The sequence below is a fragment of the Lonchura striata genome, chromosome 6 (assembly GCF_050655825.1).
Source record: "Lonchura striata isolate lonStrDom1 chromosome 6, ASM5065582v1, whole genome shotgun sequence".
Taxonomy (NCBI): Eukaryota; Metazoa; Chordata; class Aves; order Passeriformes; family Estrildidae; genus Lonchura; species Lonchura striata.
In genome coordinates, this window is record NC_140708.1 from 28,434,244 (window position 1) to 28,449,575 (window position 15,332).

The 15,332-nt window shown below is 46.6% G+C and overlaps 1 protein-coding gene across 3 annotated transcripts in view; it reads left to right on the forward strand.

Moving 5' to 3' along the window:
* The window catches only part of SUFU (SUFU negative regulator of hedgehog signaling), an 83,337-nt gene extending 70,761 nt beyond the window's left edge, over nt 1-12,576 (forward strand). For all 3 annotated transcript variants that reach the window (XM_031505269.3, XM_021536340.4, XM_085582751.1), the window contains exons 11-12: nt 8,839-8,907; nt 12,081-12,576. In XM_031505269.3, coding sequence (XP_031361129.2) covers nt 8,839-8,907; nt 12,081-12,170 — 159 coding nt within the window. In that variant the 3' untranslated portion in view covers nt 12,171-12,576. The remainder of the gene's footprint in view (nt 1-8,838; nt 8,908-12,080) is intronic.
* Nucleotides 12,577-15,332: the final 2,756 nt, after the last annotated feature.

Genomic DNA, 15,332 nt, shown 5'->3' on the forward strand with positions numbered 1-15,332 from the left:
CCTAGCAACAAGAGGAGGTCAGGAGGAATTCCCTTGTGAATACCTCTGTGCTACACAGGAATAAGTGGATTGGAAGACAGGGATCTGCAAGTCTTGAGATGGGCACTCACAAGAAGTAGACATTCAGAGTCAATGTTTTCTTCACTCATTTTCCTATGTCTGTTCAGAAGAACATTCTTCCAGTCATCCTGTGAAGAATGCAATGGATTCAGTGCTTGCCAGGCATTCCAGCTCCACAGATAAACAGCAGAAACAATTTCAGGAAGAGATTAAAATTTGTTCTTGCAGGTCAGGAGAGAGAAAGGATTTCGTTGGGGCAGGGATTCAGCCTGGGAGCTGTGGTCAAAAACCCATGTTCAGCTTCCTGCTCTTGCAGGTTTTCTCTGTGACTTTAGTCTCTACTTCCTTGAGCCACTATTCCCCATCTTCTATATGGAGGGGAGCACTTCCCTGCCTTGCAGAAATGTGAGGCCAAGCACATCAGAGGCTGAGAGAGTGGTGGACAGTAAGATTAGGTACTTGCAATGTTATCCATGCTGGCAGTAGTTGGATGGAGCATACTAAATAAAGGGGAAGAGAGTAGGAGAGAATGGGGAAACAAGTTGAATGATAATGAAAAGAAATTATGACTAATGCTGCATTCAGTGAGCAGAACCATCCTGAGGACTGAGCAGGGCAGAGGTCTTGTTGGAGAAAAACTGCAGGTGATCCTGTGATTACAGATTTGTTTCATGAGGCAGACATGCTGGGGCCAAATTAACGTGGCATCGTTTCTGTGCAGCAATTTCCAAAGTTTTGTATGCCCAATGTCACTCATCTCTGAGTGCAGAGGGTTTTTTTCCAGGTAATTTACTTGGGTTTGGGACTAATCCTGTTAGGGAGGTGGAGGCTATGGATCATTGGTACTTGGCACCCCGTGATTCTCAGCACAATGTGAGTGTCTCTGTGTGAGCTGAAGAGCTCACAGCAGTATAGTGGGGTGTTATCCTATGGCACCAGGCACAGCTGGGGGGCCCTCTGCTTGCCTCCCATGCCAGTAGGTTTCCAGTGTCCATCTGACAGCGTGTGGATATTAAGGCTGTGGAAATGGGGTTCTCTAGACCCCTTGCCCTTTGTTGTCCCCAGCTTTGGCATCTGATCTGCCCTTCATCCTGTTTTTATGTGTCTCTGTCTTCTCCTCATCCTGGCCCGTCTCTGTTTTCCTCTCCTCCCCTTCATTCAAGATGGAAAATTCCTTCTCCTCCTCCTCCACATGGTCTGATTTCCAGCAGAAACACTAAGAGTGCTGGAGAGTTTCCCTGCCATTAGTCCTGATGTGCCTGGTGACATAGCAATCCCTCACCTCTCAAAGGAATGATTAGAGGAAAAATCACTCCTTAACTACTTCTGCCCTATTTTGGGGCAGAGCTGCCCTGGGCTGGGATGTGCTCCATGAAGAAAGACTCTTCATTTCTCATAAAGGCTATGGGCAAACAGTGCTTTCAGAGACTTCTGACTTAGCAAAACATTTTTATGATCAGGAGAAAGACTTTCCCTCATCCTCCAGAGCACTCATTTGCTAATCTTCATCACCCTCTTCATAAGGGGTTGTTCTCATGCCAACAAAATTATCATATGAATTTGCTAGTACTGTCAAAATAGACTTTTTCCATAATACCTCTCTCAATTACTTTTCCCCTTTAGAAAAAATCAAAAACAAAAATGGAAAAAAAAGTTGAGGCTTAGGACAGCAAGGTCAAACCTTTCATAGAAAATGTTAAATGTGCCTGTAGGCAGGATAGGTACATGGAAGCCGTGGGAAGCATCCAGCATGCAGGAGCTATCAACATGTGCTATCTATGCTGGCAGTCACAGCAGAGAGGGGATTACTGTGAGCAGGGTCATGGGGGATGATCCATTCTTTTGGTTTGGCAACCTAAGTGAAAAATCTGGGAAAGAAGATCAGACTGAGCCCAATCTTTAAATATTTTCAGTTTTTCTTGCTGAAACAAAAGCCTTAAAGAGACCAAAAGCTGAAATAAAATCCTTTTATGTTGAATGAAACCAGAAATAAGAAATAAGAAAGTTTTCTTTAATAAAAACAGGAAAAAAAATCTGTTTTTTCAGAAAAGAGCTGGAGGTGTTAGAAGTTTGCTTTCTCTAATCAATAATTAAGGGATATAATGCTCACATAGGGTATGAGAAACTCATACTTTAATTTCTTTAATTTGAACCCCTATTTCTATTTCTTTGCTTTATGGACACCACAACTATAGGATATTTTGGTTCTTCCTCAGCTCTTCCAATTGGAGTTGTTCCACATCATATAAAACACTGAATTAGTCACAGAGACAGAGTGCACAAGAGAATGACTTTGTTCCGGTAGAGTCAGGACATTCCCCTGGAAATGAGCACATCTGGTTCTTCTCTCTGCTAGACCACATGTTAAATCATTTATGCACATTGGCATAATGGCAGCAATGGAGGTTCAAAGCAACATTTGAAAGAGCTACTCTGCTGCTGAAGATGCTCACTTGTAAGTGGTAGCTATGGGTCTTGTCCTCTCTTGAAGACATAGGTTTGATTTTTGGTCTCCCCACATTTGAATAGATATTTTATTCCTGGCGTGGTGAGTTTAGGAACACCCACAAGCTGGTTTGAGTTGTGTGCAACTACAGCCTGCTCTTCTCCAAAGCAGTTTTTTGTGTCTACTCATGAAATTATTTTTTGGAATGTTATGAGTGACTTCCCAAATTCTTGAGCAGGTCTTAGAAATCTAAGCTAGCAGTTTTCCAGCAAGTTTGTTGTGTGCCCCAAACACTCCCCAAAATCTTACTGCATTGTGTTCTTCTCCCTCACAGCTGAATGAGACATTTAATGTAGGATAGAAATGCACCGTTAGAACATGATGATCCTCCCAATGTCATCTCTCCTGCAGCATGTTTTCTAGCACTTTGTCCAGGCTAGCTTTGGATGAGTCAGGTTCTTTCATCCTTCTTAATCTGACTGACTGTCTATCCTGCCACCTAATACCCCTCCCTTGCCATTCAAAGGAGACTTTGATTTTGGCTACTTTGTGTAGGTTGTCTTCCACCCACTTAGTGCATTCCTTGAAATGCCTGTTCTTCCTTTGCTTTTTCTCTGAAAGAATTGGATTTGCCTGTTGTCTTGGCTTCCTTGCTAGCCCTTTCCCCAGCTGAGCCAAATTTTATGTGTTGAATCAAAGAAGCCTTGTCTCCACCATAGATCTCATCGGTCTGGGCTCTAAGGAGCTCAGGTCTTCAGGATCAACCTTGTGGCTGAGAATGTCATGAAAAGATCCCACAAGGTCAAAATCTTTCAGTGTCATTCCATATTTCCTCTTCTGGGATTGTAACATCATGGTGTGATGCAATAGGGTCCCTGAGGCATCTGTGAGTGGATGTTTCTCTTTTACAAGGGGGTTGTGAATCTCCTGGAAGAGCAGCAGTGGAATTTCCCATCAGAGGTGTTTGTTTCAACACTGGCACCTTTGAGGCTGTAGTGAGAGCTATGATGGATTCAGGCAGCAAGGTGGCCTTTTCAGACAGTGTCAGGGCTGGCCTGACATAGAAAAAGGTGACAAGACCTCTGCCCTGAACTATTTGAGCAAAGCACTGCAAAGAAGCCAGGTCAAGGAGAGAGCAGAGAGGCAGGCTGGCACAACACAATCCCCCCCATGAGGGGATTTTATTGGTGGAAATTTCACTGGGAAAGGCTGACACAGTTTAACTTAACTGCTGTGCTGACAAGAAGAATTAAGCTGAAACATTTTCAGGGCAAAGGACTCATAAAAGTTGCTGGATATTTGCAGATGTAACAGATGATGGCTTAGGATACAGCTGTCCCACCTGTTCCAGGCATAGCACCCAATGGATGAACAGTTTCTTACAAGGGTTGGTGTGGTTTACATAGGGGTTTATTGCAATGTGTCCTCACCTTCTCTGGTTGAACATCCAGGCCACCTCTGTACTAAGTCCAGAACTAATAAAACATGGTTTTCTTTCTTTGACAAACCGGCTAGAAAAGAAACTTGCAGTGTTTAATGCAAACAGAGCAGTAGGGCAAAGTGTGTGATTGTTTGGTTTTTCCTAGGTAGGCAAGAGAATTGAGTATTATCAGTGAAAGCCTCTGCTTCAGTGTAACTGGGCCATTTGCTTGTGTCTTTCCCTGGGCAAAACATGTTTCCTTAAGTCGGGCAGAGGTGCAGCTTGATTCCTAGCTCAGCTTCTGAGAGTCTTCCTTGATCAAAGTCTTGCCAGCTGTGCCAGGCATTCAACATTGGTGTGACCTCTGTCCCTAGGAGCCTTTCCTGAGCTGAAAATTTCAATCCCTCATGGTAGTGTTAAACCCTGTAGTGAGAGATGGGGTGTTAACTGTGGAGTGGTACCTGTAAGCTGACTATAAAGTCTTTAATGTTTTACTAAGCACCAGGTGCTTTCAAAGTCAGCCGAACTCATCTGGAACCCCAAGATCTTGTGTACACTTTTAGATTTCATCCATTTTCATACATCTGCAGCTGAGTACCTGTAACAAGTCATGATACAGATTACTCAGCCAGATGTGGGTATGAAAGCTTCAACACAGAAAGCTTCAACACAAACTCCTTCAGGTGACCCATAGGTGAGCCCTGTGGATGAGTAGATTTCAGCAAGCTCAGGTGAGACTTGCCACGAGAGGGAGACAGCATGTGTTCTCTGAGCACATCCACCTGAATGAGACAGCCTAGCCTGGTGTTCTGAACATGTCTGGACACTTACAGTTGTTAGTGAAGTGGTGAAAACCCAAACTTTGTACTTCAGCTGTGCAGTAGGTACCTGTGATAGAAAACAGGGACTTATCTTCTGGCTGTTATTGTCTTCCGAGCATCTGTAGCATCACTGAGTGCCACAAAACACAGAGGAAATGGAATCAGATCTGCTGGCAATGGTTTTGCACATGTCCAGGTCTCTCTAGGTCAGGTCTGGGAGATCCTGGTGCAAGCAGGACTGTGTAGCACCCAAGGAGTTGTTTCAGATACCCGCAGCTGGCTGGCAGGGCCATTCACTGTTCATACTGCAAACAGCCCGTGCACAGGCTGAGCTGCACCCTGTGACCAGCTTCAGCAGGCTGGCTGTTTGCACAGGACTGTGAAAACACAGTGCTGCTAGGCTGGGCTGCTGCAGCACCCAGAACACCTGCTCAGGACTGCTCCTTTGCTTCCTAAGCACCAGCTGAAAGATTTCATGGGAGAAGAGGCTTGTTCAGTGCACATGGAATGGCTTCGTTTGCCCTCCAGATTGTGTTGGCTTTTCCCATGGCTGTAGCACAACAGTGGGGCTCTGTTTTCCTTTGGGAAGGGAATAAGCTGCTTCATCATTGTGATCTCTGTGTAGTGTCCTGTTGATAAGATCAGTCAACAGCATCAGAGGAAAACTCAGATTCAGTTCTGAAGTATAAAGTGAGTGAGGCCTATTTGTTTAATTTGAGCTTCTAAGGTTTAAATCCCAGAGGAAATTAAATTAGGTGCCTAGAGCAATGGCAGTCTGTCATGTTTATTTGCTGGGAATGTCACCTTTAATATCATGCACATACAACGTGTGTGTGTGTGTTAATGTAATGGGGTATCATACTGTGCAGGAGCAGGCATGCTACAAGAACTGGAAATGTGAAATAGTGTGAGTGAGGGGTGCTGAGATAGGATTGGATTTATTTACAGCCTTCTCTGTAAGACTCACCAGCATGGAGGTGGGTTTGCTGATTGCAGGTGGGGATGGCAGCCTGATCTATGTATGATCACAGGCATTAGTGTTCTTGGGCCATTTTGATTGGGTTACTTCTAACAGAAGAAATCTTGTCTAGACGCAAATCCAGGATGACAGTACTTCTTGCTTCCAAGCCCTCTTAAGCAGTTGGTGTCCTGCTGGCACATGCCTTCCCCCTGCATGCTCAGGAGAACCTCAAGAGTGACAGTTTCCTGTGTTGTGGGACGTAGCTGCTTGTACATTTGGTTACACCTGCACTTTGGAGTCTCCCTTCTTCCCCAGGAAGGAAGGCACATTGTCCCAGAAATGTGGGGTGGTAGCATTTGGGGTGGGTTTTTTTCTAACTTGGACTGTTAAGGACAAGCTCTGAGATACACAATGTGTGTGTGAATGTCACTGCAGCAGTTTGTCCCTGCAGCCTGTGACACCTGCCATCCACCAAAGTTACTGTCCATGCAGGGCTCACAGAAGGCACTGCAATCTTTCCTCACATGCTGCACAGAGCAGGCTGCCATCTGAGCCCCCAAATGCAGCTGAGCTGAGCTGTGGTCTCCTGTCTCGCTCCACTTGTCAGACCTTTCAGGGAGCCAGTTCAGCTCAGTGCCTCAGTGGAATTTGTGCTTTTTTTTTCAGCTGGATTAACAAAATTCACTGAGAGAGGGCAGTGAGCTGTAGACAGGCTCAACCATCTTAAGGCATTGCACCCCAGTTTCTAGTCACAGTGCTCCATGTAGGTTTGTTCCTAGCCAAGACCTGACCTGTTCCTTCCTTCATTCTCTCCACCCTTTGCTGTTTACTCCTGCATACACTGTCATGTCTTCCTACAGCCTCAGAGCAGCTGGCTGCCTTGCACACGTGGCTTCCATTTCTCTTCTGCCTGTGGCACCTTGGGAGTGCCCAGGGGTCTTCCTGCTGTGCTTGTCTTCTAGTCTCCCTGCCAAAGCTGCAGTTTCTCATTCCTGCTCTCTCACCCATCCCAACCTCTGGCATTTTTGCTCATCCGTGGATGGCTGAATATTCATTTCCTCCTGGCCTGATTGCTGTGAATACCAATTCCTCCTCCTTTTTCCGGCTGTTCTGTAGATTTTGATGTCTGCCAAATTGTTCTCATTCCCTCACCCCACTGCAGACTGCACCTCCGCAGAAAGCGATCCTCTCAGTGCAGAGCCCCAGCTCCCCACCCAGCCCTTCCTCCTGAGCTGAGTGATCAGGTTGCCCTCCTGCCTCCAACAGGGACAGACTTCTCCCTCCTCCTGCAAACAGTCAGCAAAAGAGTGTCTCCAGTTCAAGAGGTAGAAGAGTTGCAGGCTCCTGCAAGGAGACTGCAGCAGTTTGCGCTGGCACTGCGTGTTTCAGTGCAATGCTCCTCAGCTTGCCAGTCTGCAGATTGGTGCCAGGTTGCAGTCCTGTCTAAAGCAGCAAGCTGCTGGCTCCAAGCTGAAGCAGAGTTTTTTCAGGCTCGAGGTATGATCAGAAAGGCCTGGTAAAGGTGCCTGCATTCATGCTGAGCAGCTTGCTCATAAACCTGGCCTGGAGCCTGCTGCAGGTTGAAGCTAAGTGAAGAGGGGAATGTAGAGGAGAGGGGAGGTTGTGGTTCCGTCATCCCCCAGGAAATCTGTGTATAGTGGCAGCAGTGTGGCAATGTTGAGGGGAGAGGACTGCAGACACCTTAGATGTGGATTTAATGACTTTTGGATCTCTTGTCTTGCCCAACAAAAGAAGAAAGAGTATCCCATTTCTCTTTCTGTCCAATAGTCCTGCTTATGTGTTGCCAAAATGGAGCCCAGAGGCTTCCACTTGCCCATGGTATCCTGGCAGTCACTTGCTCTCCACTGGTGTTACTGGCCCTAAGCAGCCAGTGGGCACAGGAGGTGGGCGTCCTGCAGGGCAATGGGACAGCCTGGTTACCCCTCTGTCAGATGTGAGGTGGAGAGCAGTGCAACTGGCCACTTAGCTCCACCACTGTTTGGTGCTAGAACAGTCCTTTCTCTGGAGCACAGGGCTCATGGCTGGGAAGAACAGGGAGAGGAAGGGTGAGAAAGGGGGCATGGGAATGGTGAGCTCTTCTGGATGGAAAGTAATGCCAGAGAAGGAAAGGGTGGACCAGAGGAAGGAAAGGAGGAGCAGAGGGAAAGAAACAAACCTGTAGGCTAAAATGGAAATAATAATCCACTGGATGCTGCTGCAACCTAACTCCCAGGAATGCTGCTCCAAGGCCCCCTCACTGCGTGGGGATGTTTGCCTGGTCCTGCACGGCCGTCTCTGCTCCTGTGCCAAACCAGCTGTCCTGCCTGGAGCTCTGGCCTTTGCGGCTGTTGTGAAGAGGGCAGGATGTGTTTGCTTTTGCCTATCACATATTTTTTTAAAGAGGGTGGGAGTTCCTCTGCTTGAATTCCCAGGGCTAATTTCCCCTGTTATTTCTATGACTTGGGGGACTCCATGGAGCTGGGGTTGTGGTCCTCATCCAGGACTTTTGACTTAACAGCAGCTGTTTTCTCAGACTGCTTCATGCTTGCCAGCCTGGCTCTGAGATGAGCCAGAAGCTTTCCCAGAACAGGAATGCAGGATGGGCACGTGCCATCACAATATGGGGGTGCCTTGTGTGGGCACCTCTGGGAGCACTTCCCATACCCAGCATCTGGTTCATGTGAACAATGTGCTGTCAGGCCCTTCCCCATGCTCAGAGCACCAGCTCTGTAAGGATCTCTGGCTCTTCCTATGCTGCTATTTCCTGATTAAACTGTGAGCTTGACTTCAGTGGATCAGATGAAAGTGGCTGTCTCCCACTGTCTCTCCAACTTGACCCTTTTTCCTCCTTCCCCACTCTTTCTGTCTAAAGCTGAGCCTCTAATTTTAGACTGAGGGAGATAATTGAGGGTCAAAAAAGATTGCTGTATAATTTTAACATTTTTTTCAGTGGTTGGGGTGGAAGACAAAGTTAGGATCTCCTTGCCCTCAAACCTTTGTATTGCGGTAAAGAAGGACATAGGGGAAGGAGTGAGTTGATACAGTCTGGTCTGTGCAGAAGTCATGCTGTTCCTTGCAATTAACTAAAACTAAGTGTGTAATAGCATAAAATACTGTATTTCCTTTGCAGATCCTATTGACCGAAGAGTTCGTAGAGAGAATGCTGGAAGATTTAGAAGATCTGAATTCTCCAGAGGAAGTAAGGCTGCATCATTCCTTTATCTTCTATGTACTATCCCAGAGAGCTCAGCCCCTCCTGCAGCTTGTCTTTGACCCTCCCCTCAGCCTGCAGGCTGCAGCCCTGCCCCATCCATAGACTTCAGGCCATGCTAAGCCTTCACATCTGCCGTGAACTACTGAGGCACTGAGAGAAGGGATTGCAAGAAATGCAAGACAGGGATAGGTATTAAGGGAGACTCTGTGTTTTGGTTTCCATCAGCATCTTTTCCAGCATGGTATCTGAGCACTCCAAATGAAAGCAGTGCAGCCCGTGGGACAGGTGGCAGGGTTTCCTCCATGCCATGCATAGATGTAGTCCTCACCAGCAGCTCCTAGCACATCACCTTCCCTGCTTTCAGAAAGGCAGAAAGTGGTGGTCGCACATATACTTTTGAACAATCTGTTGTATGGGCCTCCTTTAGTGGGTTTGGTAAGCAGGCAGGGCTGTTTCACATCTGCTACTTGGCCTTCACCTGCTGGCCCTGCACGGTGTGTGAATGACCATCATCAGTCTGGAAGCATTACAGCAACAGCCAGGGGGGCTTTATAAAGCTGGTACTAAACTTCCCACTGCCATGTGATCTCTTCCTGGGGAACATTTAACACCCCGTCTCCCATGCATGCCATATAAATATTCTGCTTGACTTCAAAGATCAGTGGCAGAAATGACATGTAATATTTTTAATCCCATTTTTTACAGCTCCCTGCAGACTCTAAAGAAACTTTCCTTGGCTTGTAGAACAGCCCTCCCATCTCTTGCTCTGCTCCCCTCCCCCCAGGAAAATCTCAGGGCTCTAATTGTTTAATCCAGAGTTGACTTAATGCCAGGGTGTTCCTCACTGTGTGAGTGAGGGGAGCATGCTGCTGGCTGTGCAGTGACTTTCAGGCCAGCTTTTATCCAGTTAAACCTAATCCAAAGCTCATTTTTGCTAGTGACATGGAAGCCCAGGAGCACTTTGGTTTGAAGGCCCTTTAGTGAGGGCTTTGGACAGCTCATGTTCTTTCACTGTCTGTTGAGGCAAAGAGCATGGCAGCTCCTGGCACAGCAACAGGGTGTTTGGTTCCCACTCACGGTGACTTTGCTGAATTAAAAAGTGAAAAACAAACAAATACTAAGGATGACTTCTCCAAGAGGATTGCTTTGGAACCACTGCTGTTTATAAAAAGGAAAATACTTGAGATGAAATGTGATCTTTCAGCATCCAGATTCCTCCAAGGATTTGTAACTTGCAGGATATGGGTTGGGCCAACTGAAAGCATTCCTCAGCAGTCCTGACTGTTGCTGATGATGTTCATGTGGTAGAATGAAGCACTGTGAGGAGTCTTTCCTTTGCTGCATAAAGAACCACCTGTGTTAAGTGAAATTAAGTGAAATAATCTAAGTATCTTTACATGTTTTTCACATGTCCTAGACAGTAACTCAGAATTCCCTTGGCTGTGCAGGGCCAGTAGATTATATGGTGCAAGCAATACACAGGGCTTGAGTTTATAAAAAAAAAAAAACTTAAATAGGACTTGAGCTGTTTGTTTCCTAGAGGATAACAAACAGGAGTTTGTGGTAGCCTCTATCCTAAAGAATCCTCCTGCTGTGCCCCCAGATCATGGACATACCATGAACCACCAGAATATTAAGATCAATAGATACTAACTGCAGGTTGCACTCATGGGCAGCTGCAAATGGAGCAAGATCAGGAGCAAGTTCATGTTAGAGACACCCTTGCTGTGGAGCAGCAGCTGGAGAGGATCTCCTTTAGCAGGAACCTCACACTGAGCTTGTGTTGGTGCCCATCAGAAACAGGGTGCTTACAGGAAGAAAGACAAGTAATTGGAGAAAGACTGATGATTTGCAGGTCACTGTCCCCTTGTACCAGCTCTCTTATTCAAACAGCTCCTGGGAAGTCTACAATGCTGCTGGCCTGGGTCTGAGGACTCTCCTAGGAGAGGACCACTGTATCCATAAACATTCTGAATTAGCCACCTCCAGGGCAGATTGTCACTGGTGGTGTTGGATCCCCACAAGATTCTTCCCTGGGAGTCCCATCAGGGTGTCAGAGAGTATCACAAGGCAAGGCAGTGCAACACTGGGTACAGTACAGTTTTGAAAACAAAATGAACCTGCAAACAGGCTTCCAGAGCTATCCCCTCCATGTGTTTTGGGTCCTCAGGTTGGCCACTGGGATTGCATAAGATGCCTATGCAGAATTGGTTGCCATTCAGCTCAGGATGGGGCAGATTTGTGACCTAAGAGATTCCACCCCACGCCTTCACCCCCACCGCAGAGGTGTGTTTGAGAGACCTGTGTGAATGCTTGTGCACTGGTCATGTGGTTGTGAGAAAGGTTGCTGATAAGGCTCCTTGCAGCTCTGTCCCTGAATGGTTGTGTTTGGGTTGATGTTGGGGTGACTTCCTAGCCCAAGCAGGGACATCAACATGGGACAGGTGGACTTGCCTTGTTTGGGAAACATTGGCCACAGACAGTGCTGTGTAAACCAGACTGGGGCAAAAAATCTCCCTTCTGTGTTTTTCAACCAGTGTTTGCAAAACAGCCTGAGCAGCCAAGTGCCTGTGTGAGCACAAGGCATTGTGGGGCTCTGTGAGACCCTTGTGCCAGAGGTGGGAGGACTGCAGCAGGAATGCTGTGCAGGCACATTGGCTCTCCCCAGACATGGCAGCACGGTTTGCCTGTCACCAGAGAGCTCTGATGGCCCACCTACATTCCATTCTAAACGAGCAGGGGTTTGAAAGCTTCCCTAAGACTCCCTTTAAAGCAACTGTGGACTCTGGAGGCTGGGCTGGGTGAAAGAAGAGGGACATGGTTAGACAGGAGGAAAGACATTTCTGCTGCAAAAAAAACCATTTCTGAGATGTTAGGAAGGGAAAATAGTGATGGGGACAGAAACCCTCCAAAATTCATCTGACGAAATAAACAGCACTTGGGCTAAAAGTTCAGAACTTTACTTTGGCAGCTGAGACAGGCCACATTATCTAATGTCCACTGCTGTCCAAAACATACTGATGGGGAAATGTTTTCTTAGCGGCCTGTTGTTTTAAATAATAATAATAACATGGGGCTGCCCGCCTTTGCAACAATTTTGGTTTTTCTGTGAAGATTTCAGTGATATGCATTAACTGGTTCTCTTTACTGTCTTACAGTTTAAACTTCCAAAGGAGTACAGCTGGCCTGAAAAGAAACTGAAAGTTTCCATCTTGCCAGATGCCGTGTTCGACAACCCACTGCATTAGAGCTGAATTACACTATTCTAACAACTGGGAGAGCCAAGTTACTGTCCATTACCCAGTGACTCACAGGATAATTAATGCAGTAAAAACTCTGCCTGCAAATAAAAAGAGTTTGCTGCACAACCACTGCAAACAGAAGAGGAGCTACTCAGCACCAGCCCAGACCGAACTGAGCCCTTTCCTTTATCCTTCCTAAGGCTGAACTCTCTGGGAGCAGCCTGCGTATGTGTGAGTGCGAGTGAGAAATATTTAACTATGAAAATTAGTAGTAAGAATCCTTTCTCTCTCCTAGCTGCAGAACTCCCCTCTGCCTTAGCCCAGGGTGTAGACACTCTGCACGCCTGTATTTACACATACATTTCTGCCAGGTGCGAGCCTATAATCCATGGATTAAATGTTCTTTACGTGACTCTGGAGTCCTTTTGTTAGCCAAACTTTTACTGACTGCAGAACTGTTCTTCCATGTGCTATTTTTTTTTCTTTTTAGAAATGGAATGGTATTTCCCCTGTTTAAAGGAGGCCAAAAGCTCACATGCTTGAAGCTGAACAGATTTAAAGATGAACTTTCTAGTTCAGTCAAGAAAAACAAATCCAGATCCTCCCTGCCCTGAAATTAGGCATGTTTTAAGTGTTGGTCTTGGTGCTATTAGCTATGGTATCACTGCAAACAGAGGCAACTTTATTCTCATGCATCCTGTCCTTGTGCCTGAACCCCAGAGAAGGTCGCAACCTCTGGTTTTGCACAAGCAGGAGGAAGAAAGCTACCGGGGCGGGGGAGATCTCCTGTTTACAGTGTGTTTATCTTTAAAGAGATACTGTCAAGTATTTTTTCCTTGCTATTGTACAGAATTTGAGAAGCTAGAAGGAATAATTTGTTCACAGGGACAACTTCAGCAGCTCTGCAGGATCAGGGGGCTGCTTGAAAGCATATGAAGTGGAGATCTCTGCTGCCCTGGCACAGCAGAAAGGAGTCTTAGCCTCAATGAAGCAAACTATTCTCCCTGTTCCAGCAGGGTTGTGCCCTAGTGCAGCTCCATTTTCCCCTCTAGCCTCGCTGTGGTGGCTCTTGTTGCTGACCTTCCTCCTTTCAGATGGGTTTGAAATGTAAAGCATCAAAACCAGTTTGAAAAGACATTCTCTCTAGATCCCTGTGGCTTCCTCCTTGGAGCAAAACGTGTGCAGAGGAGCCGGTCTCTGCAGTGCCAGGTTGTGTCTCTGCATCAGCTGCTGGCCCTGTGGATACCTGCAGCAACCCACCGCAGGCTTTACCCCCTGCTGCTGCTGCTGGGTGTTTCTGATGCATATTCCCCAGCCTTCCTCTGCCCATTGTCTTTTGGTGACAACTCTTCACTCCTCGTCAGGGGAGGTGCAGCTTTCTTTCCATCCCTTTCTGCCTACAAGGTAACTGGTGGTTTATGCACAGTTGCTGTGTGATCCTAATACAAGTATAACAAAAGCTTTTAACACTTAACTCCCCTGATCAAACAGCAAAGTCCAGGAGGCCTCACAGTACCCTGGGGTTGGTTTTCTGTTTGTTTTCTGATTTAATTTCTTCCCAGCACAGTCAGCTTTGATGTTTTCTGCATATATTTGAGGCTGGTTAATGTTGGTCAAGAAGCAGAGCTAGGAGCCACAAAGCTTTCCTTGGACTAGCTACAGAATTCCTCTGTGGCCTCAGGCAAGTCACTCAATGTCTCTCTGTGCGGAGAGGGTGACTATTGACTAGAGGGCTGTAGGACCTACCGAAGCATGCCAGGGTTTGCAGGGGAGGGCGTGCTTTGTGTACAAAGTAGTATTCGTATTATTATGATTGTTTTTATATTATAATTTAAGGCAGGCCAAATGCAGGGTCCAACACTGCTCTGCAGAACCTTCCTTTCTGCAAAGCTATGAAAGCAATTTGCATGTAAATGAGTTTGTCATTTTGTCTGAACTCAGAGGATCATCTTAAAATCCTGCTGTGAAAGAACAAACTTTCGGATATCTGCATGTGCCAGCCAGTGATTTCTGTGCTGTGGCAGGCTGCATTCATCTATGGGATCTCTTTGCCAGTTTTCATCTGGTTAGCACTAAGCATCCCTTCTGTAGATGTATGTGCAAGGGACAGTGTGGGTGAGAAAGTGGCATGAAAACCTACCAGTCCTGCTTGAAAAACGATGTGCCCAAGTGTCCCACCACAAAATAATGGGCAAGCAGATAATTGTGGCAGTGGGGAAAAGGCAAGGGCAGCAACTACAATTTTGTCCCAAAGCCATCCAACAGTAGCCCGTGGATGTTCTTGTACGAGCTTGCTGGGGGTGCTGCAGCAGAACTGGCCTGTTGCCATGATGCTGGCTGCTCTTCCTTGCTTCCAGATGCTAGCTCTCATTAAAAGGAGCTTAAAATCCACATCTTGGTGGAGAAGGGACATTTGGAAGGTCAGTTGTTGCTGTTCCTGCAGTGATCAGCACGGGGCAGAGAGAAGTCCATCAGACCCTCTCTGGATTCTGACACACATCTGGAAAGCTTGGGACCTCCTGCCCTATGAACTCTTGGAGCCTTCACGGCAGGGATCTGGTGCTGTATGCAGGGAAAGCACCTCCTCCAAGCTGGCTTGTGCTCCAGTTCTGCCTTTCTCATGCAAGTGTTTTCCTCACTGTATTTACTCTCATCAGATGCTCTGGGCTGGGTTTCCATTGACTTCAGAGGGAGCACGCTGAATGCATGTGATAATCCACCCAGTATCTTTGTGTGTGTGTGTGTGTATTTTTGTTCCATGTCATGTATTTATATATAGTTCTGTGTATTTGAGTTATGAACAGGTGGCATGCCAGAAATCTCTATTTCTGAGACACTTTCTCACAGTTCTTTGCTGGTAGCCAGATAACAATTGAGGGGGGAAGGCTTGAAGGGAAGGAAGTGAAATCTTCCTATTTAGGTAAGGGGGGAAATATTAGACAAATAATTTCTAAAATAGAATTCTGTGTCTTATTGTTAGAGCAACTATGGGAACCTGGTGAAAGTCAGCCCGTAAGCTCCCTCGTCTCGTCGCTGCCTCTCAGCAATTTATCTGAGAGTAAGAAAGTTGCAGTTACTCAGTATCCTGAAGAGCTGGGCAGCCACAGGACATCCCCTCACAATTCACATCAAGTTTGCAACTGTGCCAAAGGCTTACTCATTGGCAAG